Source organism: Cricetulus griseus, chromosome 6 (assembly GCF_003668045.3).
Source record: "Cricetulus griseus strain 17A/GY chromosome 6, alternate assembly CriGri-PICRH-1.0, whole genome shotgun sequence".
In the NCBI taxonomy this organism is placed as follows: domain Eukaryota; kingdom Metazoa; phylum Chordata; class Mammalia; order Rodentia; family Cricetidae; genus Cricetulus; species Cricetulus griseus.
The window spans coordinates 136,712,769-136,729,819 of NC_048599.1; the positions used below are offsets into that span (position 1 = coordinate 136,712,769).

General features: G+C 53.7%; 2 protein-coding genes across 3 annotated transcripts; one reads left to right on the top strand and one right to left on the bottom strand.

The window, feature by feature from the left end:
• Positions 1–2,629: 2,629 nt before the first annotated feature.
• On the bottom strand, positions 2,630–7,219 carry Uap1l1 (UDP-N-acetylglucosamine pyrophosphorylase 1 like 1). Its single transcript, XM_027422869.2, has 9 exons — positions 6,871–7,219; positions 6,435–6,639; positions 6,052–6,227; positions 5,623–5,795; positions 5,319–5,512; positions 4,742–4,882; positions 4,070–4,255; positions 3,420–3,486; positions 2,630–2,881 (listed from the first exon to the last, which is right to left on the bottom strand). Exons 1-9 carry the CDS (start codon positions 7,157–7,159, stop codon positions 2,789–2,791), a joined length of 1,524 nt encoding a protein of 507 aa, XP_027278670.1. The 5' UTR covers positions 7,160–7,219; the 3' UTR covers positions 2,630–2,788.
• A 4,688-nt stretch (positions 7,220–11,907) lies between these two features.
• Sapcd2 (suppressor APC domain containing 2) lies at positions 11,908–16,729 on the top strand. 2 transcript variants are annotated; one of them, XM_027422870.2, is made up of 7 exons: positions 11,908–12,565; positions 14,581–14,664; positions 14,870–14,982; positions 15,555–15,701; positions 15,834–15,941; positions 16,030–16,140; positions 16,218–16,729. In XM_027422870.2, the coding sequence occupies exons 1-7, from the start codon at positions 11,998–12,000 to the stop codon at positions 16,344–16,346; spliced, it is 1,260 nt and encodes a 419-aa protein (XP_027278671.1). In that variant the 5' UTR covers positions 11,908–11,997; the 3' UTR covers positions 16,347–16,729. The 2 variants fall into 2 exon arrangements, with proteins under 2 accessions (XP_027278671.1, XP_027278672.1); XM_027422871.2 differs by lacking the exon at positions 14,581–14,664 and having other exon boundaries at positions 11,911–12,565.
• The last annotated feature ends 322 nt before the right edge of the window (positions 16,730–17,051 follow it).

A 17,051-nucleotide genomic window follows, 5' to 3' on the forward strand; every position in this document is an offset into this window, starting at 1 on the left:
GTTCTTAGCTCTTGATGATTTTCTGGGCTGGCTTCCTGTCAAGTGATGAGTTTGATGAGTACTAGAGATGGAGATACAACAAACCCCTATTTTATAAAATGGGGTGAATCCATATAAGTCTCAGTATGAAGACTGTTGTCTTCTATACAGGGGAACCCAGAACAGGCCCAGCCTACTTCCTCATAAGATGACTAGACCAGAGCCCCGTGTACAGAAGTACACTACTAGGCCCATGGGTAAGGGATAGAACAGGGAAGTTTTACATAGCCCATGGTCTTGGGAGGTATGCTGTAGGACAAAGTACTTAGGTTTGCTTCACACATGGTTCCAAGTAAATGCTCAAACCTGCAAAGCAGCATCTATGGGGTATAAGGGGCTCCCTGCCTCATGTTCGCTCCAGGTTCAACTACACAGCTTTTGTTTTTGAGACAGGGTCTCACTATGTAGACCAGGCTGGCCTTGAGCTCAAGAGATCTGCCTGCCTCTGCCTCCCTAGCACTGGGACTAAAGGCGTGTGCCACCACACCCAGGTTCCAGCTGCATATTTACAATGTGCATTCTGGCTGTGCACTTCTAGGTGCCTGAAGGGCTCCTCATATGACAAGCCTGCTTGGCCCTTGGTTTCTATGAATTTGAAAACCCTCCTGGTCTCAGGTCCTCTGCCCTTTTTTTGAGGTCACATTTAGTGTCCTGCTAGTTATCTTCCCACACATACCTGTGGGCAGTCCCAAATGCACTCAAGTGATGCTTCCTGCAATCACTGAAAAAAATACTGGCTTATCAAAAAGGTTAGTGCATGTGGGAGCCACCACATGCACCACTATAATGGTCTTTCCTGGAGCGTCCCATGTCTTGGTTTTTCCAAATCCCTGGTGAAGAGCTGGAGAGAAGCATGTAGGGTTTCTTGGGCAGCCTCCTGTTCCCAAAGCTCTGTCCCTTGGATACACCTGTGCTCATGCCTGTATGCCATGAAATAAATGGCACCTGAGGCTGGAGCTATTTGTTGGTAGAGTGCTTGCCTACTGTGCACATGAAGCCCTGAATTCAATTCCCATCACCCCATAAACTAAGCACCTTGTCAGGAGCTTCAGATGTCCAAGGTCATTCTTGGCTATGGAGCTAATTCAAGGGCATCCTGGGATACAGGAGACCCTGCCTCCAAAAAAGACAAACCAACCCCTGTAGCTGGGATTTACTGCAAATGTCCTATCTGAAAATAATGTCCACTCTTTGAAGTCAGTAGTCTTTTCAAGGCAATCTGGGACTAGGACTGGTGGGATATGACTATGGAGAGTATGGTGAAGGAACAATTATTCATCTTGATTGACTGAGGGGCACACTAATATAGCCTTGTGAAAACTCTAAATAATGTATCCTACCACCCCCACTTGATACTTTTTGTTTTGTTTTTCCAAGAAAGTGTTTCTCTGTAGCTTTGGGAGCTTGTCCTGGACCTCAATCTGCAGACCAGGCTGGCCTGGAACTCCCCAAGATATCTGCCTGCCCCTGGGAGTGCTGGAATTAAAAGCGTGTACCACCACCTCCCAGCTTGATACTGTCTTATAATCATGTAAGATAATTTTTTTTAACTCCTTTCAAGAATTCACCCAACTGATGTTTATGTAGGAAGAACCTGAGGCTTTGATCTCCCTCAGGGACCTTCTCCTGTTCCAGGGACCCCAGCTTGCCTATGGAGTAGTAACAGAAAGGTGCCAAAATATGCTGTTTGCTTCTGAGGCCTACAGCAAGATGACCACAGAGCTCAGTAAAAGCCCAGTTTGTGTCTTCTACTTGTCAGTTCCAAAGATGGCTGCCATCTTTCCCAAGTCCAGACCCACCGCTTCCGCACCGCAAGGTGAATATACTCTTCCCAGCAACCTCCTCTGGGAATGTGGACAGGAATGAGCAGGAGCCCATACATCCAGGGCTGAGGACGAGGCTGACTCTCCTAACCACTATTACATTATGGGGAAGAGTGGGTGTCACCATTTTCCTGCATGGAAAACCAGCTGTGAGTCAATGGAGTTGCTGTCAGAGACAGAACAAGGCTGGGTGGCAGAGCCTAGCACCACTTAGACACAGGCTACATCTCCAAGTAAGTTCTAAGCTCCAGGAAAAGACCAACCAGGATGAGGTGTGCTGACTAGGTTAAAATCAGCAGCCATTCTAAAAGGCAACAGTGTGGCCTGTTTCTTGGGGGGGGGGTACTTAAGAACACAGCAGCCAGGCCCACTTGTGGGTGTTGACTGGGAGACTCGACTGTGGGAGAGAGCTATGGAAGGCCAGGAGAACTGCTTTCATCTCAGGTGTGCAGATCGGAGTCCTCAAAGCCTCTTCTATTGGTACATCTAGGCACATGGGTGATGTGCTCAGCTTCCTACTGTTCTGCTGCTGGGGGTGGGGGTGGGGTTGTCCTTCAACTACACCCCAATGGGGCATCTCACTGTCTGCTGAGCACGTGGCTGGTCTGTGTTAGAGGATATCAGAGGACATACCCTGTGTTGCGATCTCAGACAACACCTCCTCTAGCCCTATTTTCCAAGGTCCCCAACCCTCTGCCTCTCAGTTGAGCCCCAGAGCCAGCAATGCGGCAAAACCAAAACAAGTAAAAACTACACAGACAGACAACTACAGTCCATGGGGGACCCAAAGAGGTCCCAACCTTGTAAAGTAAACTAGCACACTCCCTTCTGTGTCCTGCAGGCCAGCATTTCCACCCAGAGCCTGGGCCAGAGCTATATCAGCACCCGATAGAGCCCCAGGGCTGGAGAGGCTGGGAGCCAGCGGGTTAGCACTCCTGTGGCTGCAGCAGCCTGGCTTGGTCCTCATCCAGAATGAATGGAGACTGGAGTTTTCGGCCTTGTAGGTACATCTCCAACCCCTGGAAACAAAGGGTTACAGCAGCTAAGTGTCCACATTGTCTGCCCATAGTCCCTCCAGCTACCCCAAAACAGCCCTCCAGTGCTACACCATCAGGCAGAGTCAGAAGAAGACTGCTGTCTTCCCCTCAGGAAGACTCCCCAAAGTCTTGGTCTCAGCCTTGATCCTTTCTTGTACCCTAACCCCTCCCAAGCCTCACAAAGGCTTCCAGATCCCTCAGTCCACTGCATTTACTGGCCAACAGAATCAGGGCTGTGACCCATCCACCCAATGTCTGGTTCTCCTGTTTTTTGTTTGTTTGTTTGTTTGTTGTTGTTGTTGTTTTTTATTTGGTTTTTCGAGACAGGGTTTCTCTGTGTAGCTTTGGAGACTATCCTGGCACTCGCTCTGGACTCAAACTCACAGAGATCGGCCTGCCTCTGCCTCCCAAGTGCTGGGATTAAAGGCATGCGCCACCAACGCCCGGCTTCTCCTGTTTTCTTCTTCTGGTTCACACAAACCAGACTTCACAAAACACTGGACAGGGCCTGCACACTCACCTCTCCAGAGTAAGACACCAAGGGCGATATCTCACAGATGGCTGGAGGGTCTCCATTTGGGAGCAAGCTGGGGGAGAGCAATGGTCAGCCTCACAAGTGAATGCCAGGGACTCTCCCAGAACCCTCCGGACATGAAGAGGCAAGTGCCTATCCACCATCAATGCCACACACCAGTCGTACTTACACAGCAAATTCCTCCCTCTGCACAGCCCAAACCCATGAATGCCATCTTCCAAGTGACAGGTTCTGGTCTAGCTACATAAATCACTATTCAGGGCCCCTGTACAGAGCTCAGGCAGCCAGGCCCAACTGCACCTCCAGCACAGCAATAGGGGTGACAAGACACCAAAGGTCCTTTTCCTCTCCTGTCCCAAAGGTCAAGCCTTCCTGAGTCTCTTCAGGATTAGGCTTAGGTCTCATCTTCGGACCTAATGAGAGTACATTTGAGGGTATCTGAGACCCTGCCTCCCTGAACATAACCTGCGACTAAGAGGCTGAGCTGATAGTCACCAAGCAGACAGTCACAGGCTGGGAACACAAAGCCTACATTTGGTGTGATGCTGGGTTAGAAGCCACCTGGGACAGTGGTAGCATCAACAGGCCTCTAGGACAAGAATACTGCTCCCCAGGCTAATCTCAGAGCCTCTTACCCAGACTGCTGAGGAAGCTGGACCCCATGTACATCCAGGAAGTGGGCTCCGGCCTGCAGAGCCCAGCGGTAGTGCTGAGCCAACAAGGCTCTCCTGGAGGTGGAAGGGTTGTCCCTGCTGGCTGTGTCAGCATTCTTCAATGGGGAGAATTCCTCCTCCCGAGATACTTCAAAGGCAACGAAGTTCCTGGTGGAGAGGAGTTCATCACCCTGCATCCCAGCCAGCTGCTCCACTCTGGACAGGCAAGGGTAGGCCAGAGCTCCCTAAATGGGAGTCTGTTCCATGAGTACGGTGGCCTGGGGGGTCCCCACAGGCACGGAAAGCACCTGTGCTTTCCCGAGATGCTAAGAATTCTCAAGCTCTCCAATTCTCACTTGCCACATGTTCAGAGGTAGAGGGCACTGGGACCCACCCAGCAACTCCAACCCAACCTTGGGTCAGGATTGTGGGGACTCCGGGGGTTGTTCCGTGTCCTCTCAGAACCTCTGTTCTTGTTCTTAGGGGCAAGAACACCCTCTGGACTTCCCTGATGCAAACCAGCCTATAGTCCCTTACCTTCCCCCACCCCTGCCCCTCACCAAGCTCCCACTTTCCTGTCCTAGGGAAACTCTGAACCCAATACCAGAACAAAGAGAGGGAAGAAGAGAAAAATAAGTGACTTCTGCCACTAACTTAGCAAACTGGAACACATCAAACACAAACTTCTCCATCTTTATCCCATTCGGTTTTAGCGGCTTTACCAGATTTCCCTCCTCGTCCACATATGGGACCTTCTTCACGGCCACATGCAGCTTCAGCAAGGGCTCAAACTCCCTGGAAGCAAGAGGGCAAAAGGGGTGTGGTTCAGACAGGGCACCCCAGGAATACCAGTCTTCATTTCTGTGTACCTTCAGCCAGCTGAGGTGGCACTAGGACCTAGCTACATCTCTGGGAAGGCACAGGTTTTCTCCCAGCATTCCCAGGGCCAAAAGCCAGGAACCACCGCCACAATGCTGCCCAAGCTAATGACAAGGCAGCAGTGGCATCCATGAACAGTGGGGTCAAGATAGCCATGACCAGGGCCTCATCCAGGATGCCCAGAGCATGACACAGGTGGGTTCTGGCTTGTTTATATAGTGACAGGAAGTCTCTTTACCCAACTCCTTGCACTCCCAACAGTGGCCCAGCTCAGGCTAGGTCAGCTCTAGCTGCTGTGGCATTCTTAGATTCAGCCCAGTCTGGGATGCCACAGCCACCTGCTGCCACACACCTGGTGACCTTATCCAGGAAGTCTCGGGTGAAGAAATGGTTGCAGATATTGCCCGTGTTGTAGAGCAAGCCCCCATCAGGCCCTCGGAGCCCAGCGGTCTCAGGGCTAATCTCGCTGTATTCCACCACCTGGGGGACACCATCCACCTGGCACACCACACCAACTGGCTCCTCAGGGTATGCTTTCTCCACCACCTGCAACCACCGGGTACAGACAAGTGCGGGAGTGACGGAGATGAGAAGAGGGACAAGGTTTGGCAAGAGGCAGAGCCAAGTGCCAAGGAAAATGAAAGTCTGGTGCTCACCTTGGCACCGCAGTCTGCACCCCGAAGCACACAGAAGCCTATGAAGACTGGGTCAGCCAGCCGCACCAGGATGTTGTCCACACAGTACACATGCACAAACTCCACACCCCGACGTTTCATGTCCTCCAGGATCTGGTGGTCAGCCAGGGCACAGTATAAGCCCCCGTTGCCATCTGCAAAAGAGAAAGTAATGGGTCTTCCTATGGACTCTGGCTTGATCTCCTGCTCAGTCTAGTAAATGCAGCAGGAGCAGAAGCCACCAAGAGCCTTGTGACTGTATCATGTGACAGATGAGACTCCTGACTGAGCCAGGGCCACACAGCCTGCCTGACCACATCTTACCTGGGAGTCAGGCCTCCTGATCCACAGCTGCATTCTGTGGATCCTCCAGGGAGACCAGCCCTTCCCTGTCCAAGGTGTGGGCCATACCTGGGGCCATGGCAACTTTGTCTTTCCGTTCCAGTATGGCCTTGCCCTCAAAAGTCACAGCAGGTAGCATGCGCTGCTCGAACAGGACCACGTTAGCAGGGTCTAGGTGGAAGAAGTCATGCTCCTTGAAGAACTTGATGGTCGGTCCCAGTGTAAACTCACTGGTCATGATGTACCTGTAAATGTCCTAGCAGTGAGCTGCTTCCAGAGGAATCGGGCTCACCCTGACAGATGCAGCAGGAACAAGCCTGCATGGGGCTCAGTCAGGGCAGACACTGGGCTCTCTCTAGGGCTGTGCTAGGACTGGGTCTCAGGTCTTGGTGTGGGGCAGGTCTGGGTCACTTAAGGGTGGTCTTTCTGGGAGGTTGGCAGGGAAGACACACCAGGGCACGGTGCAATGGGTCCCCAGTCGCTGGCCAGCCAACTGTTGAACACGCCGGATCCGCTCTGCCTGCAGTTGGTACAGGGTCTTTTGGCTGGGCAGCCCTACTTGATACATGCCCTTGGGGTAGGTGACGCCCAGGCGAGTGCCCTGCCCACCGGCCAGCAGCAGGACAGCCACTTTGTTCAGAGCAATCTGTCGGAAACCTGGAGGGGAGGCGCGTTGTGAGGAAAGGCCTTTCTCTTTAGAGAGAGCCACGCGTGACTTGCTACTGCACGACTTCAGGGTCTACTAAGCACAGGAGGAAGGAGCTGCAAAGCAAATAACTCTATGCAACACTTCCCGAGCCCCTCAGGGCCTCCGCCCGGTAGGCACCAACTCTTCCGGGCGCAATGGGCGGCGCCTGCCCAACCCCCACCCGGCACCGTATTGCTTACCTTCCTCTTCCCACCGCAGGCGTGTCTCTTGGTCGCAGCGGATCGCGCTGCCCACGCATTCTGGGGGCAGAGGCTGCAGGCGCGCCGCCAAGTCCGCCAGAGGACCCGGGGTAAGCGCGCAGGCGGCCGCGGCGCGCTGGCAGTGCTCTCGCAGAGCGTCAGGCTCCAGAGTGGCGAGCTCCGCTAGCAGCGCAGCTAGAGGCTCCGGGGCCAAATCGGCCCAGAAGCGAAGGAGATGCTCCTGGCCCGCGCGCTGCAGCTGTGCCCGAACATCCTGCTCCGAGGCCATGCTGCAAACGCAGCTGCTGGCTCAACGGGTACTCGAGACCTTATGACCAACATCACGAGACCTCAGGCAGGCGGCGCAGATCCCAAAGAGGCCGGCCCAGGACGCAGCACCTCCAGCCGGGACCCCGCCCCCTTCTCCATTGGAGCTTCAGTTCTGTCCTCTTTGGCTCCGCCCCCTTCGACCCTTTTAATACAGTCCCCGCCCGCTTCCTGGACCTGAATCCCAAGATCTGTTATCCCTTTCTAAGTCCAAGCTACTCACAAGACCTAGATCCCTTCTACCCCTGTCCCCAAGCTCAAGGTGTATGGTCCAGGCCAGGCCCTCCTACTCCTCCTAGTCCCCAAGGCCTAGGCGTTTATCTTCTAAATATCTCCCATCACGCCTCCGATGTGGGCGGAGCTGCTCTATCCTCACCCTGGGGAGGAAAGGGAGTGGCACCAGTTGGCTGTTCTCTTGGGCTGACCAGACCCAACCCACCCTCCTGCAAGTCCACAGCCAAGAGCAATCTGCTTGATCGTGTAAGCTTTCACCAAGAAGCGCCTCCAGCGGGCGCTATCTTTCTGGGGCACTGGGAGGAGGCCGGACCCAGGCTGGCTCTAGCCTGTCTCCCCTCCTCACCTGCCTACCCTTACTTTCCAGACCTGCCTACAGTCCCTTTCTGCTTTACTTTGCTTTTTCATAAAGCCTTTTGGTGTGTGTGTGTGTGTGGTCTTTTCGAGACAGGATTTCTCTGTGTAGCCCTGACTATCCTGGAACTCACTCTATAAACCAGGCTGGCCTCGAACTCAGAGATCTCATGCCTCTGTGCACCCCCCACCCTCAGTGCTGGGATTAAAGGTGTGCGCCACTAACGCCTGGCTTACATAAAGCCTTTCGTAAAAATAAAAACCTGAAAGCAAGAATGGAGGCAACAAATTCTTTTGGACCAGGAAGAGTTTTTGTCTGCAAGCATAGCGGAGGCTTGCAATGGACGGCTTTTCTCCCATCTGAACCCTTCTTCACAGCACTCGCTTGAATTCTCTACTGGCTTCTCCATGAGACGGAGACTCACAGAGGCTGGCTACCGTTTGGTTCATTGCTCTCTCTGTCACCTTCCACGAATAGCAGACTCGGGGGCATGTTTGACCACTGACCAAATGAGTGTTGGATCCCAAGCCACACTCTACCATGACTGGGTGACAGCATAATGTTCAGGGAGTGCTGGCTGAATGAATGAATGAATGAATGAATGAATGAATGAATGAATGAGCAAATAGTCTGCTCTGGTATGACTTCCACACAATGAAAAGACAACTCCAGGAAACATGGGGAAGGTGAGGGTAGTAGACAGATAGAAGTCAGGTGAGCAGCATAGGCCAGAGTCCATGGCAGCCATTATTGCCTTTGGCAATAATGCTGGCAGGGAAGGAAGGATGTGAGCTTCTGGGGGGGATAGGTCAGGCATTACCTATGAGCCCCTTAGGTCAGGATGGACTCCTAAATCCTGCCTCAAGGTGTGGGCAGGGAACAAAGTCAGAGGTTGGAAACATGGGTTTGTATAGCTGAAAGCATTTCCAAAACCAGAGAACTATCACTGAGTCCTGGTGAAGCTGTGAGGTTGGCAAAGTCCTGCTGGACCCAACCCTCTACGTTACCTGCTTTGTCTTTTTTTTTTTTTGTCAAGGGCCTAGGACTAAGGCCAGAGTGGAGACCAGAGAAGTCTAGGGAGGCTGGGACTAGGCAGCACAGTTGGCCCCTCTCCACACCAGTGGGAGCTACACCAAGAGGCATCAGACTCTTGCCAACCTCACGCCCATCTGTACTCCTGCACACACCTTTCTCCAAGGATGGCGGTTGGTACAGGGAGAATGTAATCACAAATCACACCTGCTCTGGATTCTGGAAGTTCCCTAGGGGTGGCAGCAAAATGGAAAGCCATGGGGCCAGAAGAGTGCCAGGCTGGGCTGGGAGAAGACTGGAAGGAGGATGTGCTCAGAGTTCAGGCCAGAACTCTGGGGGAGCACACCTTTTTTCGTCCTACACCCAGAGCTAGGCGTTGGCTCTACTGTCTTCCAGATCTTTCTCCAGTAGTCAGTCATAGGGCAGACTAAAGACCCAGGCTTTACCTCCCTTCTCCTGAGCTCTAGGCAATGAGAGACTCTTATGTCCCTTTCTTTTTTTCTTCCTTCCTTTCTTTCTTTGTTTTGAAATTATTCTTATTCTTTCACAACTTCATTCATATATAATGTACCCTAATCATATTCCCCCATTTATCTTCTCTTAGTCCCTTTTCCTTCCTATCAAATTCATCCTCCCAACATACTTTTGTGTGTTTGTGTGTGTATGAGAGTGTGTTTGTGTGTGTTCCTCTGCATTTATTCAGAATTGTCAACATGAACACCAGTTGGAGGTTCTTTACATAAGCAACAACAATTTGGCTTCACTGCTTAGCAGCAACTTTTAACTGCCTGTTGCTACCTAGGGAGGGGTGGAGCCTTATGAACTCCATCTCCCCAACACCCACAGGCTCTTATCTTCTCTGCAAGTAGACTCAGGTTCACTAGGGGCCCTGACCTGAATCTTGTTAGCTTTGCTGTGCTCATTAGCCCTGTTTTCCCTTGATGGCTGGTGGCTACTCCTATACCTATGCTTTTGTCCCAAGAACACTCAAGGCCTCATCCTAGCTCAGTGTTCCACTGCAATGTGGCATTTGTACTATTCCCTCACCAAATAAAGCTTCCTGTGTGCTCACTATCCACTGAGTGCTTATGGTAGGTCAGACCAACGCCAGGCCTTGGGGTGGCTCTGTCCCAGTCCCAAACACCATAGCTATTCATGGGGAGACAGCCACTACAGCCAGGCATGCAAGGTAAAAACACCTAAGTAGACTTTTTGGGCAGAGGAAGCAGGTGTCTGAGCAAGGTCTGAAGTCTCCATAGCAATCAACCAAAAACAGAGGATGGTCCTCTTCGAGTAGCACAGAACCTGGAAGTAAGGGCACATAGATGGACACTGTAAGGACAAGGAGAGACATGAGGTGAGGGAGGAAAATGTGAAACATCAAAGGGTCTTTGGCCAGGTCTGCCCCTAAAGGGGTTGCTAAGTTCCAGGGAGTAATTCTGGGTTCATAGTTCCTTAGAGACCTCCACCAAAATACCTTACCACGAATGAACCGAAGCTTTGAGTGAGATGGGTGTGATAGTACACATTTAATCCCAGCACTCAGGAGATCTGAGTTACAGGCCAGTTTGGTCTACTAGAAAGTTCCAGAACAGCCAAGCCAAGGTTGCATAGAAAGACCCTGTCTCAAGACAAACAAATAAAAGCAATTTTGAATGAGTAACCCCTAGAAATGTGGGGTCAGGGGAGTTGGGCAGGGAAGTTGCTTTCACAGCCTGAGACCCCATTACCAGAAGTCTGACCAAATGGGTTGGAGTGAGGTCTGAGTTAAGGGCCTGTCTAGAGGCATTCAGCAACATTGTTGAAGAGTGTCCTGGACTGTTGAGAAAGCAGAGGCAGAGCTGGCACTTGGGAGGCAGAAGCAGGCAGATCTCTGTGAGTTCGAGGCCAGCCTGGTCTACAGAGGTAGCTCCAGGACAGGTTCCAAAGCTACAAAGAAACTCTGTCTTGAAGAAAGAAAGAAGGAAGGAAGGAAGGAAGGAAGAAAGGATGGAAGGAAGGAAAGAGAGGCAGTTAAGATGTGGACTGTTCTCAAAAAAAAATATGGACTGTTCGACGGGTATTGGTGGCCCACGCCTTTAATCCCAGCACTTGGGAGGCAGAGGCAGGCAGATCTCTGTGAGTTCGAGGCCAGCCTGGTCTCCAGAGCGAGTGCCAGGATAGGCTCCAAAGCTACACAGAGAAACCCTGTCTCAAAAAACCAAAAAAAAAAAAAAAAAAAAAAAAAAAAAAAAAAGATGTGAACTGTTCTCAGTAGCTACATTTCTGTGACATTCAGAAGTTTGGAAGATGACTAAGTGGAGGACAGAGGACAGGCAAAAGAGTTGGTGGGGGGGATGGGGGAAAGGCATCCTAAGGAAAGGAAAAAGGAAGGAAGGAAAGAAGAAAAAGAAAGGAAGAAAAGGCCAGAGCAAGGGACCAGGTCCAAAACACCAAGGGAACTGGTCTGCGGATGGGCATCTGGGGACACAAGACAACTTGGCTTTGTCCTATAGTTGGCAGGACAAGGCAGACTGTCCCAAAGGACCAAAGGTAGAGCTGGCAGTTATAGGGACAGAGGCCTCAGTGAAGGAGAGCGCCCAACTGTCTGGAGCCTATAATCCTCTTGGGGCGTTCATGATGCAAAAAGAAGGGAGCCCCAGAGTCAATCGGCGTCTGGAGTCAAGGGACCCTCGGTGAAAAGGACAGAAGGGGGTAGGAGGGGCTGGACCCTCTCATCCTTACTCGAGAGGCTACCTGGGTACAGGATCCTTGAAGGGTGTCACGCTCCGCCCCTCAGAGAAGTGGCTGGCCGGACGGAGCACAAATGGACAGGAGAAAAGGCTCTACCGAGGCAGGAGGGATGGTGGGCGTGGAGGCAGGGGGGATCGTGGGGAGCAGAGATAAGAACTGCGGCCGGTTGTGCCCGTACCTCGTCACCTAGCCCCATTCCCCGGCGTGGTGGGGACGCCCGCCCCTACCGAGGAAAAAATCAAACTGGACTGGTGGCTGCCGAGCCAATCCCGGAGCAGATGGGCCAGTTTCGGCCAATAGCCGCCGTGAATCGTAATGAGAGCTGACGCGGCGGCGAGGAGAGCTCCATTCAAAAACAGCAGCTATTGTCGTGGCGGGGCGCGCGCGCCGTGCAGGTCCCGCCTTCTGGTCCTGTGGGGACCGACGCGGATGGAAGCTGGGTGCCCATGGCCGTGGCAGCGATGGCCGAGCGTGGCCGCCTGTCGCACGCCGCGCCCACGCCTAGCACCGAGGGGCTGCCGCGAGCTTTTCTCCAGAGCTTGCGCACCCTCTTCGACATCCTGGACGACCGGCAGCGCGGCTATGTGCACTTGCGCGAGATCGAGTCCCGTTGGCAGGGTGCAGACGCACGCGAGCTGCCCTGCGGCGTGCTCGAGGGCCTGCGCCAGGTGGCCCCGGCCAGTGGCTACCTAACCTTCGAGCGCTTCGTGGCGGGCTTGCGCACCTCGCTGCTGAACGCCAACGGCGGCCCGAGGGATCAGGCACGTGTCGCTCCCCGGTCTGGGGACCAGCCTTCGCTGCAGCAACGCCTGATGTTCATGCCGGCCGACGAGCCGCGGACTCTCCTGGAGAGGAAGCCTCTGCAGCCGAGTGCGCGCCCCGCGCCAGCTGGCCCCAGTGGCACCTCCCGGAACCCTGAGCTACTGTGTATCCCGGCGGAGGCGGCACCCTCTCCCGAGGAGCCCGAGCGGCCCCTGAGTAAGACGCTGGAACGGAGTCCGAGCGCGGACGCGAGTGAGTTTGGGTGGCCCCCAGGCCCATCCGGGACCTGTGCCGGAAACTGGAGACCGGCAGGGTCTCCTCAGAGGGATGGCGATGGGGATCACTGTGGGCGGCAGGCTCCAGGGCCTAAAGCAAGGTTGGGACCTCCTGGTTGGAAAGAGGCTTCGACCTGTGCCTGTGTGAGCTGCGGGCAGAGAGAGGCCTGATTCCAGGGCCAAGGCAGGTCGATGACTCTGAACACCCCCGAGAAGCCCACTCTGTCTCAAGCCTTCGCTAGGCACTGGTGCACCTGCGGCGGTGAGAAAAGGCACGCTCGCTACCTGCTCTATCTGCCCTAGATGTGGGGACATTTGGGCCCTCATTCTCATTTCTGTGTGGCTGCTTGGGCACAAGTTTGTTCTTAAAAGCAAGCATCCTCTAACCTGTCCTGGGGGTCCTTCTCAGTGTGACACCCTGCAGAGACAACCCGGCCTCCTCCACCCCACAGAGGAGGTGGCACAGGAGCACCTAGCACAAGTGCTGAAGAAGTGTGTGTGTGTGTGTGTGTGTGTGTGTGTGTGTGTGTGTGTGTGTGTGTGTGGAGGGGTGTGTGTGTGTGTGGAGGGGTGTATGTGTCCTGTGGCACCTGCTGTGCTGTGCTGCTGGCAGCCACCCCGCCAGACACAGACCACAGTCTCCGGGGAGTCCAGCAGGCTCCTCTCCCTCCTTCCGGTCTAGTTGGCAGGGACAGGAGACTGTTGAATAGCCCCCTGTCTGCCTTGAGAACAGGGCTTGCTTTATGGCTAAGCGTGGAGGCAGGTTCTCAGAGGAGCCCAAGGCCCTCTTCATTCCTGCAGCCCATTCATTCTGTGCACTGTCCTGCCAGGTGCAGGACTGCCCACTGGTGGCAGCTGCCAGTCCATTTTGCTACTGGCCACGGCTCTGCCAGCCTCACCAGATCTCTCCTGTCTTAGCCATGTTCTACTGTGTCTCTTGTGAATTGATATAAACGAGGAAGGGGGACTCTGTTTGTTCCAGCCTTGACTCCGTTCCTGTGGTATGGCTGTGAGTTTGAAGTCAGCCCCAGGATGGACAGACTCAGGGTTTGCCTGTGGTACAGATCTGTTCTACCTTCTGTGGCCCTGGTCAGTTACTTCTGTGGAGGTCATGGGCTCAGGGCCCATGACAGGGCAGCATTTAGCCCACTGCTCTGTAAACCTAAGGCCAGCCTCCAGCTCTAACTCCTTTATAAGTCAGCCGAGGCCCTGTAAAGATTATTATGGTATGCTTGACAACACACATATGGCCTCAAATTCATAACCCTGTGGTTTATGCCTCCTTCCTGTGCAAGTCAAGTCCAAGTGTCCCAGGGTTCATTGCTAGTACCTGTCCTGGCCCCACCTTCTGGAGACAGCAGCCTTCTTGTGTACCTCCCATGGCCTCACCCTGAAACTGCAGGCTGGGACATGAACTTTGGGGCCCTCTTGGAACTAGAGTGTCTGTCATGCGCATCAGAGTACAATTATTGTATCTGTCACTCCTATGACAGTCTCAGGAGTGATCCTGATGCCAGGTACGGGGTTGGGGGGCTGGGAGAAGGTACCCACCTCCCTACCTGCACCCCACTTTTGGTAGGTGGGGAGACCCTCCAGACAAAGATGCTCACAGGAGTCTATGGCACATGTATGCACAACTGTGATTGCTCCTGGGCAGGAATTATATCTCTACCGCCAATGGAGAATTAGTTTCCCCGCCACCAGGTGCTGTGCCACAAGGCCCCATGCAGCTGGGAAAGGCATTGAACAAGCCCAAGGGTTCTGCTTGTCCATCGCTTTTGTTGGTCTGTTTTGTTTTTCTGAAACAAGGTCTCTCTATATACTTCTGTGTGTACTGGAACTCACTATATAGACCAGGCTGGCCCTGAACTCACAGAGATCTGCCTGCTTCTGCCTCTTGAGTGCTGGGATTACCACGCCCTGGCCCTGTGCATCTCATCTTTTACCCTTCACCCTTGATACTCTTGAGAGGTATCCACTGTGTTTTTTCAGGTACTGGGGGAGGAGCGCAGGAAAGAATTGTATTCACACCCTCTCTCCAACCGCTCAGGGAGCTCATAGCCCTCCTAAAGGCAGGTGAGGGAAGCAAGGCAGGCAAAAGGAGACTGAGTCCCAGCCAGGTACAAAGTCAACAGATGAAGGTTCCCAGGACATCCCTGGTCCCTGGGGGTTGCATTATCAGTTAGTGGGAGGGTCCTGGAAGGGCTGAGGAGCTAGAATAAAATGTTGAGCCCATTAGGCAGGCCTAGAGATAAGCTATGACCCTGATTGTCTGCTACAGGTGCAGCCGTCTGCAAGACCCAGGACATAGGCACAGGTGAAACCCGGCAGGCTCCACGGGCCCGAGGTGAACGTCGAAGGCATACCATCACCAACGGTGTGGACTGTGGCCTGGTGAGAGGGGCCAGAACTCTGAGGGACTCTCTATGTTGTCCAGAAGGTTGAAAACATGAGCCTGGTTACTTGGGGGAACCCCTGGAGGAGAATTGGTCAGCTCTGAATCTTTCTCTCCTGGGCTGGAATCTACTAAAGGGAAGCAGGCCAAGTCAGGCAGAGGGAGGAGAGGTTCTTTAGGAATAGCTGGTGACAGAGTTTGGGCTTCTGCCCTGCCTACCTCATGAGGCTCACCTCTGCAGGCCAGCTTAGTGCAGAAATACCAGGGTGCTGAGTCTGGTCGGTCACTCCATTACCCTGGGGAAGCGTCAGTAGAGAGGCAGGAGAGAGTCCGGTCCCCATCACCAACATCATCTGTTCTCCAAGGCATAAGTTTGAACCTTCCCTGCATACGCTAGTGCATCCCTGGGCGCCTCTGCAGACTGTACGTGTGTCGATGTGATATGTGATATTTGTGCCTGTGTGCTGGTCTGCCTGTGCACAGGTCCAGGAGCACACAGGCATGTGCAGGTATGCATAATGCCAGTCTGCTTGCTGGTATGCGTATATTCCTATGTGCACGTGTGTTATAGTTGAAGCAGATGAAGGAGTTAGACCAGGAACAGGAGGTGCTGCTGCAGGGCTTGGAGATGATGGCTCGGGGCCGAGAATGGTACCAGCAACAGCTGCAGCGTGTGCAGGAGCGCCAGCGCCGCCTGAGCCAGAGCAGAGCTGGAGCTGTGAGTGCTGGGCCACCCCTGCCCACAGCCCTGGGCGGGCTCCCCCTAGACTGTGAGCTGAAGCTTTGGGGGAACAGAAGTGCCAGATGCAAGAATCTCCTCATGGCCTGGTGTTCCCTGCTTCTCTTCCAGGACTTTGGGACTGCAGGGAGTCCCCTCCCTCTGGGGAGGTTGCTGCCCAAAGTACAGGAGGTGGCCCGGTGCCTGGGGGAGCTGTTGACTGCAGCCTGTTCTGGCAGAGTGAGTGCTCTGAGCCTCCCTGGCACCCCTTGTCCTTGTTCTGGACTCTATGCCCAGAAGAGGCCTGACTGATTGTGCATTCCCACAGGCTCTGCCCTCGTCTTCTTTGGGGCCCCTGGGCCCCACCTCTCCCTCAACACCAGTGTGGCAGCAGCAGACCATCCTCATGCTGAAAGAACAGAACCGGCTTCTCACTCAGGTGAGGTGTGGGAAGATGGGGCTGGGGCTGGCGGCCCAGCAAGCCCTGACCACCCGCCCGCCTGCCTGCCTGCCCAGGAGGTGACTGATAAGAGCGAGCGCATCACTCAGCTGGAGCAAGAGAAGTCTGCACTCATCAAGCAGCTGTTTGAGGCCCGGGCTCTCAGCCAGCAGGATGCTGGGCCCCTGGACTCCACTTTCATCTAGCTGGTGGTAGCTTTCTAGGACATGCACACAGACTTAGCCTCAGCTCCATGGCTGCTGTGAGCCCGTCTTCTGGCTTAGCCCTCGGAGCCCTTGAGGGGGCACCTGCCTTCACTCTTGAGGTCTGGACTGTCCTGAGGCTTGCCCTAGGCTGGCCTGACACTATACGGTGGGTGCTGCTCAAAGTAGTGCTCTGTCGTGCCTGAAGCTGCTACTTCATTGTCAATGGATAGCAGAGGACCGTTCCTCATGTTTATCTGATATTAGGCAGCCCTGGACACAGAAGGGGGCATGTTTACAGTTGTCCTGTCCCCTCGTGTAGGGCTCTCTAGGATCCCTAGTATTTAGTAAAAAGTACTGGTCACACTGGCCTGTATTTCTCATAATGCCCAGCAGAGGCCGATGACTGAGCTGGGTTCTTCTGTCCTGTCGTCTCATGGTGTTTCTGAGGGAGTGAACAAGTAGATTATTTGTACTGAGGGTAGGCTGGGAGGCCTAGAGACTTAAGAGGTTAGAGGTTCCTTCTCCTCACCAAGGGCACTAAGACAAAGTGATTGTGACTCAGACTCACAGGAATGGACGGAGGATGGGGCCTCTTATAGAGGGCTCTGTGTCTGTTGGGGGAGCCACAAGGATAGAAGTTTGTAATAGGCTGAGAAGGAATCAGGCTGCAGCTGGACCAGACCAGTCTGGTTCCTAGAAATAAGC